This window comes from Gopherus evgoodei, chromosome 16 (genome assembly GCF_007399415.2).
Source record: "Gopherus evgoodei ecotype Sinaloan lineage chromosome 16, rGopEvg1_v1.p, whole genome shotgun sequence".
Taxonomy (NCBI): domain Eukaryota; kingdom Metazoa; phylum Chordata; order Testudines; family Testudinidae; genus Gopherus; species Gopherus evgoodei.
In genome coordinates, this window is record NC_044337.1 from 17,676,285 (window position 1) to 17,696,649 (window position 20,365).

The 20,365-nt window shown below is 44.9% G+C and overlaps 1 protein-coding gene across 7 annotated transcripts in view; it reads right to left on the reverse strand.

Moving 5' to 3' along the window:
• VAV2 (vav guanine nucleotide exchange factor 2) overlaps positions 1-20,365 on the reverse strand; it is a 322,792-nt gene that overhangs the window by 105,268 nt on the left and 197,159 nt on the right. For all 7 annotated transcript variants that reach the window (XM_030536040.1, XM_030536037.1, XM_030536036.1 and 4 more), the window contains exon 3: positions 11,138-11,196. In XM_030536040.1, coding sequence (XP_030391900.1) covers positions 11,138-11,196 — 59 coding nt within the window. The remainder of the gene's footprint in view (positions 1-11,137; positions 11,197-20,365) is intronic.

Genomic DNA, 20,365 nt, shown 5'->3' on the forward strand with positions numbered 1-20,365 from the left:
GCCACAGGGGTTTGAGCCTGGCTAGGAGGTGCCTTTTTCGTCCTATTGTCAGCCTTCTATTGTCAGCTCTCTCCTGTGAGAGAGGTTTTCACGGCAGCAAACAGCGCTGGGCTAAGGGGAAAGAACAAAGAGCGGAGGATGCAAAGGCTGAACACCGCATGCCTTTGCAAACACGGTGACGCATCTTTAAGCAATGCAAGTTAGGAGAACAAGTCAAGGACTGCAGAGGAATGCTGCAATTTTTCATGGCACCAGGCTCAATGGCATATGCTGCTACACATAGCAAGCCATGGCAGCTGTAACAAGAGAAAAGCGATACACTCTTTAGGATTTGCTCCAGAAGCAACACTAACCTGGTACGAGCTAGCTGACATTAGCATGTGGCTGGCTCAAAAGGCTTCTGTACCCCATTCCTTTGTGGTATTCCCAGCTGGAATACGTCAGTGTGAACACGAGCGCCGCAGGGGTTCAATCAAGGAAGAGATGCACTGACTTTGAATTTTACTTGCCTTTATATGTACCAGGAGCCTCCGACCTCCTGCAAGCCCTGGAACAAAAGCGGAAGTCAAAGCACACAGCTGTTTGAGAGCCAGAGGATGGGCTATTTTAGAGCACTCAAATGAGCTGGGAGCACAAGGCCAAGGTAAAGGATCTTGTGTGCCTATGTCACTTAGGCCCTTCTTCAAGTATCACTCTGAGCCTTCTTCACAATAGGGCCTGACCCACACCCAATTAAGTCATCAATGGGAGACTTTCCATTGACTTTTATAGGAGCTGGTGAAATAATAGTTCATGGTGATGTACTGCCTCCCAAGTGAGATCTGAAAACACTTTCCAGGCACCATAGAAGTACGCCTCTCCTTCCCTCACTACTCGCATTCTGCGAGGCGGAAGCTGAGGCCCGGTGGCGTTAAAGCTGGCATAGTCACACAGGTAGGTGCCTAAAATACATCCACATTTAGACACGTAAATAAATGGCCTGTGATTAAATGCCCAAAAGCTCCCATGCAAGTCTGTGGCACTGCCCGGAACAGAACCCAGCTGCCCACTCTCCCGGGCCTGCTGCCTCTCCATTCCCCTCACCTATCAACTCACTCACTTTCCTTGCTGGCATGCAAAGCAGGACATCCCTGCTGAGGATCGACAGTGACTTCTCCGGGCCCTGTAATCAACAGCGCCTCATCCCCTGAGATCAGGCACATCCCCTCAGCAATGAGTGCCATGCATCCTTGGGAAACATGCTTGTCTTCACTGCTAAGAAAGATGGCTTTTATTTTAACCTTGGGGCAACTAGCATTTGTGAGCTCTCCTAAGGTAAAAACGAAGGGAAAACAAGGCACTCTGGTTCAGTTAACCTCCTGAGACAAACCCCAGGCAGGGGATAGTGTACTTTGCTTTGTGGTAAAACTAACATGCCTTATCTCATGGTTTTGCCTGGGGAATTGCTCGCACACACCGTGACCCTAAGGCAAAAAACTCCAGCTCTTTAGCAGTAGAAAAAAAAGCCTCAAGAAAGATCAGAATCCAGACCTAGTTCCCCAAAGCAAGTACAGACAAGTTCTCATTCTCTGTCCCTCCACCAAAGCAGCGTCCGTGCACAGCCACGACTTGGCCAAGAGGCTGAGTGCCCTCACTGTGCAAGCATGTCTGACCAAAATAAGACACCCCCAGTCCCCCATTTGCTAAAATAGTGGGATTAAAAAAAAAAGTCCATTTTATTAGCTGCGGTGTCAGTGCAGTCACTTCAGGGGTTTCAGTTCACGTATAAGGGATTTACTTTCAAGAAGGGCTCTTTGAACCCGCTAACTCCTTTATCTTTCAAATAGTTGCACTGTGCACACACATTAAAAATGGATGAGGCAGCATGAGCTGTTATTTCTAAACCTCCTGCTCCACTTGCAGAACTCGGTTTCCAAGGGACACATATATTTCAAACAGATAAAAGGACATGCTTTCCAATCCACCCCAAGCAGCCCACATTCAGCTGGTGGAACTCACTGCCACAAGGTATTACTGAAGCCAAGAGCCTAGCATTATTAAAAAGTGACTTTGGATATTTAATTTTTCCATAGCAACTTCCCTTTTAAAATAAAAACAAAATCCTTCCTCTAGTTTTGGACTGTTTTTCTTTTTGCACTGCAGCTGTCAATCCCCAAGCATCTACTAGCCAATGACAGATTAATTCTTCATTTCTTTTCGTTTGACCATTTTCACTAGGCAGCCCTGGGAGAATCACCAAGGGATCCTTTGGTCATAGACATCCAACAGTTTGTAATACTTGATTATGAATGGCTTTCAATAATCTCTAATGACTGGACATGTCTAACAGATATGCTTAAAATCTCCTCTTTCACCACAATGTCTCCATCATTTATCCCCATTCACTCTCTCTCTCTCTCTCTCTCTCTCATTTAATCTGACTGGTGATTAATCAAAAACATGTCTGCAACACACGATACCTTCTCAAAGCCTCAAAAATGTATCCAATAATTTCTAAAGTATCAGAGGGGTAGCTCTGTTAATCTGTATCCACAAAAACAATGAGGAGTCCGTTGCACCTTAAAGACTAACAGATTTATTCGGGCAGAAGCTTTCGTGGATAAAAAACCCGCTTATACCCAAATAAATCTGTTAGTCTTTAAAGTGCCACCAGACTCTCCAGTAATGTCTTGTGTCCTCCTTGCATCAGAGGAATATGCAGCCTGCTTGAAAGATGTTTTCACACTGTAGATGCAATTAAGCAGCAACCACATGCATGTGGCTGGGAATAAACCCAGCTGCCACCTCCTGAAGCAACGCGTTCATTTCTGAGAGACTGGCAGGGATCGCACAGAATCCAAGAATGTTTCCTGCACGTGCTATTCGTAATCAGGCAAACAAGAGCCTGGATGTAATTACAAGTGCCGTGGAACTGTACAGAATCCATATATCCCTTGCGTTAGCTTTCTGAGGATACTAATCATACCATCTCACTAGTTTGATAAACTAAGGCACAATGTGAACAAGCCACATTGGATGATTCTACAGGGATAGTTGACAACCTGGCACCACTTAAGCTAAGTTCTAATTTGCAGCACTCACCCTCCTTGGGCGTGCAAGATGGATTCCAGCACTTTAATGAAAGAGAAAAATGCCCTCGCAGACTAAAGGACCAATTCTGTGCTCATTGAAATCAATAGGAGATCTGCCACGGACTTCAGTACGCAAGCACATCTTTGAAAGCCCAAGGCTTGCGTGAAATGCCTTCGGGAGCCTGAGTCCGCTGCAGCGTCCATGGAACAAGGATGGTCGTTTGGTTGAGCCACAGGACTGGACTCAGGAGAATGGAGGTCAGTTCTCAGCTCTGCCATGGACTCCCTGGGGCAAATTACAATCTCTCTGCCCCGATTCACCAAGGTACTTAAGCACTTAAGTACTTTACAGCTCATGGGACTACCCACAAACCTAAAGACAGGCAACTGCTTGTCGAATTGGGGTGTCCCCATCTGTAAATGGAGACAATAATACTTCTTTGATCTCACTCTTCTTTAGACAGACTGTGAGGTCTTTGGGACAGGGACTGTCTTCGACTGTATGTTTGTACAGCACCTAGCACAATGGAGACATGGACTTCAAGTTGGGGCTGTGTTCGCTATTCAGTGCGATAGAACACTGAATCGTTACCATTATCTGTAGGCTAAAACGCCCAGTTAAAATCAGTGCCAAATGTCTCAATGGGCTTTAATTTATGGCTAGAAGACTGGTCTGAAATCCATTAAATGATCTCCCTTGCCAAGGAAATGTGGATTGAGGTTCTGTGGGTGGGGATCCCAGAAGACCACATGTAATTCTTATTACCAGTGATCACAGCATGTATTACAGCATTTGTTGCTGATCCCATCTGTGCTCCATAACGAGCACCATTCACACTAATTTGGTGATCCGTCCCAACTATTTTCCTATGCTGCAATTATCAATACCTGTGTACATCATGCAGCATAGAGTTTCAAGGACAAAGGGTTTTTTCTTTGGGTCTCATCGGCTTTGGTATGTTGCCCAGCTCACTGATTACTGTAGTCATGATAGCTGTTTTAATTACACAAAACTTCTGTTTAAGAACAGTCCCTGTATTGTAAAGCACTGGGGTTTTGAAAGTGTCTCAACCAGAGTAATTCAGCCGCACACTGAGAGTGGGGGATTTTTGCAATGTACGGACTGTTTATAGTTCCATTTTTTACACAGTCTATACACCATTAATCCAGTTATTAGAAATTTACATTAACACAAGATCTGCGAATAGCTGGGCTCCCAAAGGGCTCTCAAACTCATCCATTTGAGAATACTCTTCTCGTGACAGCTGTCCTCTTTAAAAGGAAAGGAGATGTAACTATAGCAATGCAAGGGCAAGGCACAGAAGAGTCTGTTAAATCTCAGGGAAGTGATCAAATTTGGTACAGATGGGATTGCCGGATCCCGTCCTCTGTCCTCTGGTATCAACAAGACTACGGTCCATTCCTTCAATGGCAGCTCTTCCGCTGATGCGCCAACATTTCCTCACCTGCTTCAAGTCTGATGTCAGCGGTGGGATTAACAAAGCCACTGGGGAAAAGTAAAGCAGTCAGCTGACTAGACCTGTGATTGACTGAGGAGTGTATTGACACTATGTGGCAGCAGCACCAGAGATTCCAGGAAGTCCACTAGGGACTTCACTACAGCTACTGATTTTACACAGAAGATACTAAGATACTATGGCAAGGGTAGGCAACCTATGGCACGCCAGCCGAAGGCAGCATACGAGCTGAATTTCAGCGGCACTCACATTGCCCAGGTCTTGGCCACCGGTCCGGGAGGTTCTGCATTTTAATTTAATTGTAAATGAAGCTTCTTAAACATTTTAAAAACCTTATTTACTCTACATACAACAATAGTTTAGTTATATATTATAGACTTATGGAAAGAGACCTAAAAATGTTAAAATGTATTACTGGCACGCGAAACCTTAAATCAGAGTGAATAACGAAGACTCGGCACACCACTTCTGAAAGGTTGCCGACCCCTGTACTATGGTGATGGATAGCAGTACGAAACAGAGAGAAAGGCGTTAAACAAAGATTCCTTCTCTCTAGGGATGAAAAATTACACCAGAACCACCTCCGTCTCTGTATCTCCCACAATGTATCCACTTTGCACTGTGAAAAAACACTACCCTTGGCTATTACAGTGAGACGTGCTATAAGAAAAAAATACTATTCAATTTCTGTAGTGCCTAGAGGCCCTGACTAAGCTCAGAACCCAGTTGTGCTAGGTGCTGCATATAAGCATAACACTCTAAGAGACAAGACAAAGGAAGTACCATTATCCCCATTAGACAGATGGGAAAAGGAGGCACAGAGAAATCAAGTGACGTGACCAGAATCAGGCAGGGAATCTGGGGCAGAGCAGCAATTGAACTCAGGCCCGTCTAATGTCTTAACCACATCATCATCCCCTTACTTTGAAGGCCTTGAACCAGAGATACAGGCAGAAAAAGTCTCTTCTTAAGGGAACAATAAACCTCCCTTTGCATCAAGAAACTCATTATGCATGGAATAGTATTCAAAAAGTAAAGGTACATGGTCACTGTGGTGCGTCACGGTTTAAAACAAAACTGGCCTTTGTGGCTTGAGCTGCCCCACAGCAACCCGGAGCACAACAGACAGCAGGTGGCGGGTCCTGTAATTCTGTGTGTGCGAGGGGGGGGCTTTTTTAATTAATGGGGAGATGAAGGTGGGAGGGATAACAACTTATGTTGAACAAACCACCTTGTGCGACAGATAAACCCCATTTTTATCTTAGCAATCAACAGAAGCAGAGCAGCAGTCGGGAGGTAAGTCAATGCAACATGCACTCAGGGCTATACAGCACCAAACAAAGTAAGAAATTTGCCACTGAAACTATAACACAGCACAATTAGTAAACATGCAAAGCCGTCTGTAGCTACAGCTGCCATATATTAAGTCCAACAGCAGTGATATACTGCAAACAGACCATTTCATTAACAATAGGCTTTTGCTATTTGTAGCTTGTTCTTTGGAGGAAACACGCTGTCATCACTGCATAGCTCCACCTGAATAACTCTGTGAAACAGGGTCTCTCTGGCAAGGTCCACGCAGCTAGAAAGTCTTTATTAGGTAGAAAGATTCTGAGTAATATACAAGTTTTGTTTTATCTTTCTGTCCTTCGTGGGAGATTGCATGATCATGGAACATATTGAAGAAAAACAATAAGCTTGGGGAGGAGTTGTTTTTTTTTAAGTAGGGATTTTCCTGCATGATCCCAAAGCCTAGAGCCAAAAAACGCATTGTGGGAGAAAATACCTTCATTTAACAGTGCTGAAGATTATATACAATATGTGAACAAGTGGACTATATTTGTTTGGTTTTCTAAGCCCTTAGGGCTTGATCCAAAGCCAAAAGTCAATGGGAGTTTCTCCACTGATTTCAACAGACTTTGGGTCAGACCTTTAGAGTACACCTACACTGCAACAAAACACCTGCAGCTAGCCTGGGTCGGTGACTTGGGCACACGGAGCTTGGGCTGCGTGGACATAAAATAGCAGCATAGACATTCGGGCTAGAGCCCAGGCCCTGGGATCCTAAGACATCCATAAAAAAACAACCTCCCTAAGGCAAGGAGGGGGTTGCTGCCATCTGTGGAGACCTGCATCAAAAAGGAGCAGAGATCAGGTTCCGAGATGGCAGATGTCTGCAGTCATTTCAGAGAGCAAAAGCTGCTGCTAGTTTTCATATAAAGTTCATCTGCGCTTGGCTTCCATAGTCAAGGCTTTTTAAGATGACAGTGCAAGAAGTGACCTACTTTAAAAAAAAATTGCAGGAATGGACAAAAGGTAGGTATGCATTATCTTATTGCTAAGGTAAGTGATGGTGAGAAGAGGGATCTTTCATGGGCTTTTTTTTTTTTTTTTTTGAGGGTAAAGAAAGCGATCAGCACTCCGTATTCCTGTACGGGCAGCTGACGAACAGGGAAAAGTGCGGTTAACATGTAGGAAAAACACAGAGTCAGAAGGTGCAACAACAACAAAGTGTCAACACTTTGCTTCTATAATTACTATGCCAAAGATTTCCAGATAAGAGAGTTTAATGGGAGTTTTAAAAGTCTGTAATAAAATAAATGTGAAAATTTAATTGATATACTGTAGGGGGACTTGGGGTTCCAACCAGCCCCCCGTTAAACTTAATGAGAGTCTCCCAATTGACTTCAATAGAAGTGTGATTCAGGCCTTGCAGAATGTTATTGATGTACAGCAGGCTTAGCAGTATGGCCAGCTTGCTCTTCCTACACCTTTCAGACCTGGCTAAGTGATTAGAAGAGAGTGAGAGTGAAAGAACTGCAAGATGGTGTAAGCAACACACCAAGCCAGGGCCTATATTTTTATCTTTCACAATGTCAGTGTAGTCTATACATTTGGATTTCCCTCCCCCCGCTCCCACAATGCTTTGATGCTTTTTTTCCCTTAAAATAATAATCACTATAGTCTTCTCCAGGACTCAAGACTACTCTGAATAATAAACAGTGCCTAACTCAGATGAGGCTTTTGATCCTCAAAGCACTTTACAAACATTCACTCACTACACTGCCCATTGTACCTTGTGGAATCTGTCAGTTTCACTGTTTAGAGCTCGTCTTACAAGCAAAAAACTTGCATCTCTTTAAACTATATAGGCATCGTTACAGTGGTACAAACCCCCAGAGTGTGGATACAGTTATATCAATATAAAGGCACTTTATGCCTATTTAGTATGGGAAAGGGAATCAGCTGACTGCCACTATGACTGTCTCCACACTTGGGGTTGCACTGGTATAACCATATCAGTAAAAACAACAAAAATCATCCCTCTAACCAACAGTTAGACTGATACAAAATCAGTGTGTAGACCAGGCCTATAGCAAAGGGGTGAAGTGACTGGTCCAAGGCCATAGAGAAAGGATCAGAGCTGGGAAGTGAACTTGGGAGTTCTAGACTTTGACTCACTCAACAGCAGTAGCCTGTATGTGCAAACTGAAGCACCGTTTTTGCAGCTAGCCTGCCATGGGCAGATGTGCAAAAGGGAAGCACTCTCCCCAAACAAGCCTGCATTATGAATCTGCTGCAACCCCACACCGAAAGTCAGTGCCCCAAAAGCAGCCCCTCTCAGAGTCAGATCCCTGATGGAGCCCTGCTGTGGTGCTCAGTGATTGCTTGGCACTTAAGATGTTTGCAGAAGCTCAGCGCTATTTTGTTTCCAGTTCCAACCGGCTGTGCCTACGAAGAGCGAGACAGCACCTAGCCCAGAAGCTCAGCCCCTTACGACAGTCCCCCCAGTACAAGAGTTGTCAGGTGCAGGATGAGGGGGCAGCCGGAAGCCAGCTCCCCCAAGGTTAGTGGAATCAGACCATCACAGCAAAGGGGATCAGCGTGTCAAACGTCAGTATCAAGCTTCCCACACTGATCATAAAGAACGAATTGGACTTTCTAAACAATGAAAACAGCTTTTCCCTGTTCTTTCAGTCATAGCCAGGCCAACTGACCCAATGAAATCAGGCTCCACATTAGCTCTGCAGGTTGTGAACTACCAAAATCGCCAACTGGCTCCCTCCCTTCATTTCAGAGCGGTAACTGTGTTAGTCTGTATCAGCAAAAACAACGAGGAGCCCTTGAGGCACCTTAGAGACTAAAATTTATTTGGGCAGAGGCTTCCATGGGCTAGAACCCACTTCATCAGATGCATGGAGTGGAAAATACAGTAGCAGGTATAAATACACAGAACATTTCAGAGATTGGAGCCTGATTTGCTAGGGTTTTCCTGGCCAGTTATTTATCCGTCATTAGCATTTCAATGACAGCAGCCAGCCTTTGAAGGGAGTGGTAGGAAAGGGAGACAGCCACTCTTGTGGGGGCGCTTTGCTTCAGGCCCAGGATGGCTGTAGATCCAACAAGACAGAAAGATGCTTATTCCCAGGAAGAGGAACTAGGCTTGCGTGCCCAAGATCCCAGTTTTCCTGCATGGAACAACCCAGGATTCTACCAGATGCCACAAGAGAGTTTGTATTAAAAAAAACACACACTCTGTGGGAGTTATTTTGGGAACGTACAGAACAGAGGTGCAAGTCTCCATAAAACCTAAGGACAGTTGGGGTGAAAATGCAGGAGTGTTGCAGATTTACTGGGAGAGGGGACATATACTGGACTGTATAAAGCTTAGGAGGAGGAAACATCTCCCTCTCACTTCTATCTGCAGTCAGGGCCGGCTTTAGACACTGCGGGGCCCGATTCGAAAGAGCTGCCTTCAGCAGCATGTTGGCAGCGGGTCCTTCTTCCGCAGCAGCGATGGAGCTGCCACCGAAGACAGCGGCGGGACTTCGGCAGAAGCTCTATTAGCTGCTAGTGCCTTCGGTGGCACAGCGGCAGAGGGTTCTTAGGGACGTTGCGGAGCCCTCTTAGGGGTGCGGGGCCCGATTCAAGGGAATTGGGTGAATCGCCCTAAAGCCAGTCCTGCCTGCAATGACTGTGCACACATGCAAACTACCTACACACTCTTTGCTCCGATGTTGTCTCTCAGGCTAATAAAACTGCATTATAAGCAACTCAATCATTTTAAAACATTTTGCAAGGAATTCCATAAAGACGACAAGAGAAGGATGGATTTGTACCGCCGTTGATATAAAACACCTTCCCTATTGTTCAAGCAATTAGGAAAAGATCCCTCCCAACTACCGTGCCAAATAGCCCCTAAACCAAAACTGTTCCCCTCCATTAATACCTGTTCATGTCCTAGCTAACAGTCACACCAGCAGTTTCTCTGTATTAAACACTATGTGAATCCTCAGGAAATTGAGCAGTGTCCTCATTTTTGCACTGTGGAGCTTTTATTTTAAATTGTTGGGGGGCAGGGGAGAGTAGTATCATCAGCTACGCCAGGGATGGCCAACCTGCAGCTCCGGAGCCATGTGCGGCTCTTCAGACGTTAATATGCGGCTCCTTGCATAGGCACCAACCCTGGGGCTGGAGCTACAGGTGCCAACTTTCCAACGTGCCAGGGGGTGCTCACTGCTCAACCCCTGGCTCTGCCACAGGCCCTGCCCCACCTCCACCCCTTCCTGTCCTCTTCCCTGAGCCTGCTGTGCCCTCGTTTTTCCCCCTCTGGAGCCTCCTGCGCGTCACAAAACAGCTGATCGGGAGGTGCGGGGAGGGAGGGGGAGGCACTGATTGACGGGGCTGCCGGCGGGTGGGAGGCACAGGGAGCAGGGTAAGAGCTGATAGGAGGCTGCTGATGTATTACTGTGGCTCTTTGGCAATGTACACTGGTAAATTCTGGTTCCTTATCCGACTCAGGTTGGCCATCCCTGAACTATGCGATGAAGTTCCAGATTAACATTTCCTCTGGGAAATTTGCCAATAATTAATAATTACAGGAGCACAATGCCACATAGATTGCTGCTCTGGCCATTCCCCTAGCTCAAGGTAGCAGAGACCTGTGGTTTTGTATAAGTCATCCTAGGTTGCATTCCCCTTTATCAGCATGTGGCCAGAGTGAGCAGAATAGCTGATGATCATGAAGGCAACCACAGCTGCCTGAAAACTCCAGCAGATAATGAGTGCAAAGAGGACAGATATTTGTGCGAATTCCTTGGGGGGTCTGTGGCTTGATTTTTTCCAGAGACCCTGATTCACAGTTGGATATTCTATGAGACTCAACCAGACTCAAACATTAGATGAGAAAAGTCTGGATGAAGTTAAGAGCTATCTTGCCCCTGGCTCTTCCCCCACAGAAACTTCTCCAGGAATCTGCTAAGCATATAGTGCACCTAAGTACCGGTAATGATCTGAGGAATACTTCAATTATCTGATCTTATCTAACTCAGAAGAAATTCTGTAACTACCAAGTACATTTGTAAGACATCCCTGGTTCGATCCAGGGAGGAGTCTGTAGTGCTGAGGAAATGAATAAACTATAGTCAGCAGTGCACTTTAATATGCATCACAAAAGCAGCCTGTTTGGTGTCCAACTTTAACATGCACATTGCCAACTTATTATCTTTGCAGATTCTGATGCGATTAAGCACTAGGGGTGGAGGGGAAGCTAATTTTATCTAAAGCATCATGTTAAAAGAATCTTACCTAATTCCTTTGGTTTGAACAATACTGTGGTGGGAAAGTCTGGATACAGCTGATATCACCTGGAAAGGAGAAAACAAAAAAAAAAACCTGGTGTGATTACAATAGAAAAGGGAAGTTATAGCTAAAACTAATGGAGAGAAAGATACTTGGGGATTGATTTTCAGACTTGCTGAACATCTGCTGCTCCCATTGACTACTACTGAAATGTGAGTACATGGCCTCCCCAACAAACAGGCCCTTATGATCAGTTGTGTGGTAGTTCCTAGCAGCCCCAGTCATTGATCAGGACCCACTGTGTTAGGCACTGCACAAACACAGAACAGAAAGATGGTCCCTGCCCCACTAAACTTTATTAAAACTGAGATCTCAACCCTATCAAGAGGCAAAGTAAAACTGGAACATTCCAACAAACCAGAAGACAACACATAAGGGCTTTAAAGACTGATGTGACAGCACATAGTGATCATAGTTTTCACATGACATTCTATCAATGCTAACACAACTTTTGTTTTTGCTGCTGAATGGAAACACACAAAAATTCTAAGGGAAACAAATAGGTAACAGTGTAATACAAGGAAATCCCATCTTGGAGCTCATGCACAATCATTCTAGATCTGCTCTCTAACAGTTTTATGCAGTAACCAGTACCTCTTGACAAATTCTAGCCTTGCATTCTTCAATTGGATGATCTGTGATCTTTTTGCCCTTGAAATAAATAGATCGAGCCAAATTTCACTGCTAGCGCGAAGTGGGCTCAACTCCTATCATTTCAACACAGTTGTGTCCACTTATATCAGGGTGAACTTGGCTCACTGTCTTGTTTTCATAATAGACCTGACCCAGAATCTGATAAATGGCCAAAAAGAAAGAATCATTAATATTTCAACAAGAAAAAAAAGCCAGCATGAATTTTTTGTGTGTATGCTGTGAAAAATTCATCCTGGTTTTCTACCAGGTATAGCTCTGATAACTTTTGTATATTGACAAAACACATTGCAATTTTAACCTTTAATGAGAAAAACTGAATATATTTTTCATTTTAAAAAAAGAAAAAAAAAAGTTTTTGTCTTTTACACAGATGCAGCCATCAATTTCCAGTCCCTGCAAAGAAAAAAACAATTAAAACCTGTTTTATATTTCTCTGCAATACTTTCTTTCCTTGGTCTCCCCTTTTCCAACTCTGTTTCCTCCACTGCCTGGCACCACAAAATTCTCTTTAGCTAGTGAACTTCCAAAGAAGTGGTTAGTGCCTGGGAGTGGCAGTCAAGACTCCTGGGTTCTATTCCAGGCACCAACATAGAATATCTGATCTTCACTAAGTGCTACCTTGCCTGGGAATCAATTTCCCCATCTGTAAAACGAGAATAAGAGTTCTTACCTACCTCACAGAGATGCTAGGAACTGTTTATAAAATTGCTTTGAGACCCTCACGTGCAGGATGACATGTAAATGCAAAGCTTTACTAGACTTATCAGGTGACATCATGAACTGGTAACTCAGTATTAGGATCAGATTTTCTGAAGATCTTAGCATCCATCAGCTTCCACTGTGATGCCCACTGTGTTGGAGTTTCTTTCAAATCTGGCCACTTCACCTTTATTGCCATGCAGTAAAACATAGGCTCTGCTCTTGGATTCTTGCTGGCCAGGCTAGCAGGGGACAGGAATGCCTCAGGCCATGCTCACTACCATTAGGGCTGGAACAATTTTTACAGTGGGAATGCTGAAGGCAGAAATCATGTATTTGGGTTATTACTACTTCAAGCCAGGAGGTGCAGCAGCACCCACAGCAGACCTAGTTCCAGCACTTATGCTCACTACCAATTCCTCTGGTGGATCATGATTCAGACCCTGTCAAAACTAGTCTTCTTCAGCCCTTCTTAGCCAGAAGGCTGGTGACAGTACGATGCAGAGTAGGGGGTTGGGCTGGTGACATTTATAAAGCATACAAGACAGGTATCCGCAGGCCTGTAGCCAGCACTCCAAGGATCTCTCCGGAAAGAGAGAGATCAGCCGAGACACTGCCAACGAGACACTTAAGAAAGCAAGATGAAATCTTTTGACCTCTCAATATGGTCAAATTCCTCTGGATTCTGGACACAGCTGGATTCAACAACATTTGGTAGTATCTGAGGTGCTATAAATGGCTTTCGTCTTTCTTAGCACCCATTTTTTGCCAGAGGATTTCAATTTTTTTTGGTTTCCCCTTTTGGATTCGTTGGTTGCTTTGTTTGTTTTTTCTCTCCCCCTAAATCGAACTTTCTTGCATTTCACCTTTTTGAAAACTACCTATGTTCAACTTAAGAATCTTCTGACTACACAAAGCTGAAAATGCAGGTGTAATTAAAGAAAGAAGGTGGGTTGGTGGCTGTGGGATTTTACAAAATAGGATCAGAATTCTTTTGGGGGAGGGGGAGGGGTTAAAAAAAGAAAGGATTTCAATTGAAGGAATTTTTTATTGCATTTAATTATTTTTTCCTTTTTCATTTCAACTTTTCCCACAGTGTTGAAAACCCAACCCCAAAGCACTGGACTCCTGTAGACACAGCAGAAAGTGAAACTGAGGATAGATAAGGCGTAGTTGCTCTGGAGGGTAGGTGGGGAGAGGAAACAAACACCAAAAAAGGGAGGGTTGCACATGGCCTATGAAAAGGAGTTTTCCATTTCAGCACTCTAAGGGCTTGTCTACGCTGGCAAGTTTTGTCACCAAAAACTGCCTTTTGGCGACAAACAGCAAGACCGCACACATAATGGGACTTCTGTCATAAAAAACACTCAGTTTTGGCAACAAAAATCTTCCACCCCTATGAGAGACTTCTGTCTTTTCCCCTCCCTTTATTGTCAACAAAGAGCCAGTGTAGACACTGCTGATTGTTTTGTCGACAGAATTGGCTTCCGCCAGTATCTCCCAATACCTGCCCTGATTGCTCTGCTCAATGTTTGATCTCTGCTGCCCTGCAAGCATGCGCCCCTCCTCTTTCAAAGCTCCGGGAAGTATCTGTCTGCTGCTCCATTTGGGGAACAAAGAGCAGCAAATCATCCTGCAGCCGGAGGGGGACAGACGCTGTGCTGCTTTGCCATTCCTCAGCACAGAGAGCTCACAGAGCTACTCAGGATGCTGCTCTCAGCAGCTGAAGGGGCTGTGGGAGAACTCGGAGAGAATCCCAAGATTCGCAGCGCTCAGCTCTTCCTTACCACAACACTGCACTGTGGGATCAATGCACCGTGGGTATAGGTCACCCTATCAATGATGGTGTCCCCAATGTGGACATGATCTGTCGACAGAGGGAGCAAGTGTGAACACCCTTTGGCGATTTTTGTTTTGTTGACCCTTGAGTGTTGACATAAATTTTGTCAACAAAACTTGGTGGTGTAGATAAGTCCTAGGGTGGTGTCAAGGACTTGGGTAAAGGGCTGATCATCTTGTCTTTGGCCTTCAAGGCCCTACATGAATCCCCTCTTGCTTTCATATCTGACAAGAGAGCCAAATTCTCTGCTAGTGTACATGGGCATAACTGCATAGGGAGTTATGCCCACGTACACCAACAGAGAATTTATCCCAGTCTTACAACTCTGATCCACCCCACTCCGCACGCACACACTCCCCATCTGCTTGATTCCCCAAAAGTGTTGCCATTAATGCTCACACTGTCCCCCTACACAAGGAATGACTTCCGCTCTAGCATGCTGAACCCCTTTTAAATGAATCATCAAGGTATCCACGTGCCATAAATACATAACAATGGATCGGATATTATTCTTACTCAACCCACTCTCCTTCTATTGTGCGATAGCTTCAGTTGCCGAGTCACATCTAAAATTAAAATCCTTGCAAACACACGAGTGATGTTAACCAGGCCTGACTGATCTCAGTGGGACTAGACACACACGTAAGAGTGTATAAGCTCTCCTGGGCACATCTATCTGGATGGGTCGGATGTCTAGCATGCTGCAGTAAAAATAAGTAGTATGCTCTTATATCTTTAAATAGCTTGTTATCAGGCCAGTGTCCCTTTAACAAAGGGAAAACCTATAGGGTTTGATGTAGCAAAGTAAAAAGCAAACATTCTAGTTGTATACAACACGTCGAACAGCTCTTCTAGCCAAGTGCCAAAGCTGTGTGTCTCGTGGTGTATTTTCCACTTGAACATAGTCTGCAGGGTTTTCTCATTTTTTCTCAACTGTTTAGATCTCCATAAAATCCATTTGAAAGCACAAAAATCACTCCGTAAAATCAGTATTGCCATGTAGTATCAAAATGCTATAGTTCCAGGCATCAGAGGGGTAGCCATGTTAGTCTGTATCCACGAAAACAACGAGGAGTCTAGTGGCATCTTAAAGACTAACTGATTTATTTGGGCATAAACTTCCGTGGGAAAACCCATTTCTTCAGCTGCATGCAGTGAACATGACAGATACAGGCATAAATATACTGACACATGAAGAGACGGGAGTTACCTTACAAGTGGAGAACCAGTGTGAACAAGCCAATTCAGTCAGGGTGGACGTGGTCCACTCCCAATAACTGATGAGGAAGTGACACCCACATCCACCCTGACTGAATTGGCTTGTTCACACTGGTTCTCCACTTGTAAGGTAACTCCCGTCTCTTCATGTGTCAGTATATTTATGCCTGTATCTGTCAGCTTCACTGCATGCAGCTGAAGAAGTGTGGGAGGGTTTTACCCATGAAAGCTTATGCCCAGATAAATCTGTTAGTCTTTAAAATGCTATGGGTTATTCTGCCTGGAAGCAATTCAGGAAGGCATTCCTATTTTGGTATGGACAAAGCATACCAAAGCCTTAAAAAAAAAAAAATCACAAGATTCACGATTTTTAAAAACAACAGATTGTGGGTTCTTTTCATTTACTTTCACGTTTTTGAGCCTTCAGCGTTCACATCTTCAAGGTTTTCTTTCCAACCATGAGATCTAAATCTTTTTTAAATTAAAGAGGAGATTCTTATGTAATAATATAACTCCAGGAGCTTGGACTTTAAGAAAAACATCAAATATCATGAAACCCACTATAAAATCATAGAGTTGGCAATGCTGCTATTCAGCAAAATACTCAGGAACTCGCTGGAGTCAATGCAATCCCATATTTATGCAAGTTATTTAAGTTAAGCACTTTTTCAAGCGCTTTGCTGAATCTGGTCCAATGTACGTGTTACAGAATGCCAGCTAGAGGTACGGCAAAGTTTAAAAACAAAGTGTTTAATTACTAAAATTTACTAAATGTCATCATGAGTATTCAACCCCATTAAACAGGAGTTATTTCATTAACTTCAGCCCTCTCTCTAAGGCTTCCTGCAATTGAGGCTATAGCACAAGGCATCTCTCTCTCTCTCAGACAGACACACACACACACACACACACACTCACATGAAAGGTGCAAACATTCTGTCCAAAGAGGAGACTTCTCAATCAGCCCAATAGACCTTTTCAAGACTCTCACTCAACATTACAAACCTCACCCTTGAGCACTTGTCCCCACAGTTGTTCTGCCACTTGAATGTAACTGTCATTTCGGATTTGTGAAGAGGTCAGGAAAAAGAACATATTATTAAGAAGAGACAGATACTTAAATGGAGTTAAATTTACCAAACAAGCAGAAAAACAATCATCTAACCTACAAAAGCCCAGGCCGGAGGCATTCCATCTGCTTCTGCTACAATTCTTTCCTGTTTTCGAGCTGACATGAAGAGGAAAAGCTACTTTTCATTGTCTCCCTCCCGCTTGCCCCAACATGCAGTCAACCCCATAAGAGAGACTTCTTGCTCAATCAATCATGGAGAAAATGCAGCTTAGGGGGCTTACTTTAGGCTAACTTCATACTCTAGGTAAGGATTCCGCAATGAACTCCATGCAGACGGGTGCCTGCCTCTGTGCCCGATGTGGGCACCAGTAGCTCATTGTGGGATCAGGGCCTTTCTGTGCAATCTTGTTTATTTTTGCTTTCTGGGCTTGTCTACATCACAAAGTTGCAGCGCTGGTGAGGGGGTTACAGCGCTGCAACTTAGGAGGTGTATACATCTGCCGGGCATCACCAGCGCTGCAACTCCCTGTTTGCAGCGCTGGCCGTACTCCCGTTTTGTCTCGGGTGTAGAGGATCCAGCGCTGGTGATCCAGCGCTGGTAATCAAGTGTAGACACTTACCAGCATTTTTCTTGACCTCCGTGGAATAAGCAGGTATCCCAGCATACCTGAGGATGCCTCTCTGGTAATCAAGCAGGTCTCCTTCCCCGCGGTTTGCTCCGGTGTTCTCCGAATCCCCCCCCAAGCGGGTCTCCTTCCCCGCGGTTTGCAGGGGGGTTCGGGGAACGCGAGAGCAAACCGCGGGGAAGGAGACCTGCTTGCTCAGGGGTTTGGGGAACGTGAGAGCAAACCGCGGGGAAGGAGACCTGCTTGCACGGGGGTTTGGGGAACACTGGAGCAAACCGGGGAAGGAGACCTGCTTCCCCGCGGTTTGCTCTCGCGTTCCCCGAACCCCCCTTGAAGCTGCCCAACAGCGCTGCAGCGTGGCCACATCTAACACCACTTGCAGCGCTGGTTGCTGTAAGTGTGGCCACTCTGCAGCGCTGGCCCTATACAGCTGTACTAATACAGCTGTAACAACCAGCGCTGCAAAATTGTAGATGTAGACATACCCTCTGTATGCTCCAGATCCCTCAGATCATCCAGGCAAAGATACAAGCCAGATTTTCAGTTAATCGGGTGGGACATGGGCCATCTTAATGCCCCCTGCATTCTAGGGCCGTGGAGTCTCCTGCAAGTTAGACCAGTCTTGGGGTTGGGTAGAGAGGAGTTGTGACATTACACCCCATATTCTTCATAGAAATATTATTATGATATGAATATGGCACAACCAAGATATACTTTATGCAAGATGGCTCATGTAAGGTATCATTGGAAAGACTGTAATTTACTGAATGTGATTATCCAATTTATATGCATATATCATTTCTGTATCTAAAGGTAGGAATATTAACCACGTATCTGTATTTCAAATGTGTTACTTTGGGTAAAACCCACAACTAGCCTTTCAGGTACAACAATGAAAAAATCAGCAGAGACAATGGACTGTGAAAGAGCTTAGTCTTCCTGTGGACACTCCAAACAGCCTGTGAGTAATGGCTGCTACAACCCTGCAAAGACATGTGACTGAGTCACCTGGTACTGGACCGCAACTTGAAATGCCAGTGTTTTTCCACTGGAAGACAAAGTTCCTACCATTCACAAAAGCTGTTCAAGGCAGGGGAGTGACATCTCTGCTTCCCTGCCCAAAGAGACACTGAAAAACACCCAGAAGCAAGAACTGAACTTGGGGGAGAATAGTTGAGCCCAGATTGGAAGGGTGTTTAGCCTGTGAGTAATAATACCTGTAGTTTCAAGCTGCAGGCCAGTGCAGCTGGCTTTCAAGAATCTTTGCAATCTGCCTGAAATAACATTTAAGGCGAGAAATTACTATTTGTAGCCAATTCCTTTAGTGTATTAAGTTTAGTCTGCATGTTTTATTTTATTTGCTCAGTAATTTGCTTTGTTCTGTATCAGAGGGGTAGCCCTGTTAGTCTGGATCTGTAAAAGCAGCAAAGAGTCCTGTGGCACCTTATAGACTAACAGACATATTGGAGCATGAGCTTTCGTGGGTGAATACCCACTTTGTCGGATGCATGCTTTGTTTTGTTTGCTATCCTTTATATTCACTTAAAATCTGCCTTTTACAGTCAATTCATTTGTTTTGTTTATTGTTAAACCCAGTTTGTGCAATTTCTAACTGGGGGGAGCAAGAAGTTTGCATCTCTCTCTTCGCATTGAGGGTGAGGGTGAATTTTTATGAGCTTGCGCTGCGCAGATTTTTCTATATAGTGCAAGACAATATCCCTTTGGGTCCGCATTCCAAGGGAGGTGGGCAAGTCCCTTAAGCTGAGTCTTCCCAGAGCTGATTTCAGTGTCTGTGTCATTAAAATCATAGATTAGGGTTGGAAGGGACCTCAGGAGGTCATCTAGTCCAACCCCCTGCTCAAAAGCAGGACCAATCCCCAGATTTTTACCCCAGTTCCCTAAATGGCCCCCTCAAGGATTGAACGCACAACCCTGGGTTTAGCAGGCCAATGCTCAAACCACTGAGCTATCCCTCCCCCCACAGCTGGGTGTGGTCCTGCCTGTGCGTGTGGTAGAGGAGGCTTAAGAGTCTGGCTCAGCAAGACAGGATAAAGGGGGCCCAGGCTGGCTGAACAGGTGGGCTCAGTGATATCTCTGTACATCAGGTGGCATCTTGAAGGGGGGCAACCCATCATAGGAGCCACAGGATAGACTGCTCCGGCCACGCTCCTGACACACACCCTGGGCTGAAGGCTGGGAACAGAGCTGGTGCAAAGACCTCACAGCAGATCAATACCATCCCTCTGCAAGGGGTGCCTCACCTTTTAATTTAAGGCTTCTTTGTCCTCCCCGAGTGTCCTAGAAGTCCAGAATCAAGCTGAAAGAACATGTTCTTAATGTGTCCCATCCCACTCTGTCCCTGACCAACGTTCATAGGGAATAATAGTAATAATAAAAAAAGTGTGTTTTTCATACACAGAATTGTACAGAGAACTTAGGAACTCATAGTGGAGATGGCACGTAGTCCATCTCCCTGTCAACCCTACTCCAATTCTGCAGCAGGGAAGCTTTCATGGGGGCCTCTTAGAGTTACTGTCAATGATAATACCACCACCACCTTCACAAATCACGCAATTAAAAATAACTGTGTAAACTGGGCAGACCTCCCACAAGGAATGTTTGTTCCCCTTGGCATGTTCTACGTGGAAAACCACCAACTCAGAGAGGCTTCCCAGTAACCCAGCGCAGGCTGTGGTTTGCACCAAAGCTTGGCGTGGAGCTCGAGAGTTTAAAACAAGAGCAGAGATTGATAGGCTGCTATGCCACGTCCCCTCACCTCCACCCCACTAGGATGTTTATTGTGCTTGACTTGTGTGAGAAGTTGTTGTGAATGATGCTAGACGGTCACACACTCCAAGTGACCTACTGCTGCAGACAGAAGAAAAACTACTGAATGCTCACTCCTGCAGCTAAGAGCTGCCCTTTGAGCTCAGCATGGCCCTAATGCGCTACGGCGGAACGTTTATTGCTGTCCCTTAGGATCACGAACAACATACCTCTGGTTACACGTTAAATCTAAGCATCAAGACCCAGTAGTGAGGTATATAATCATAGCTTTACTCATT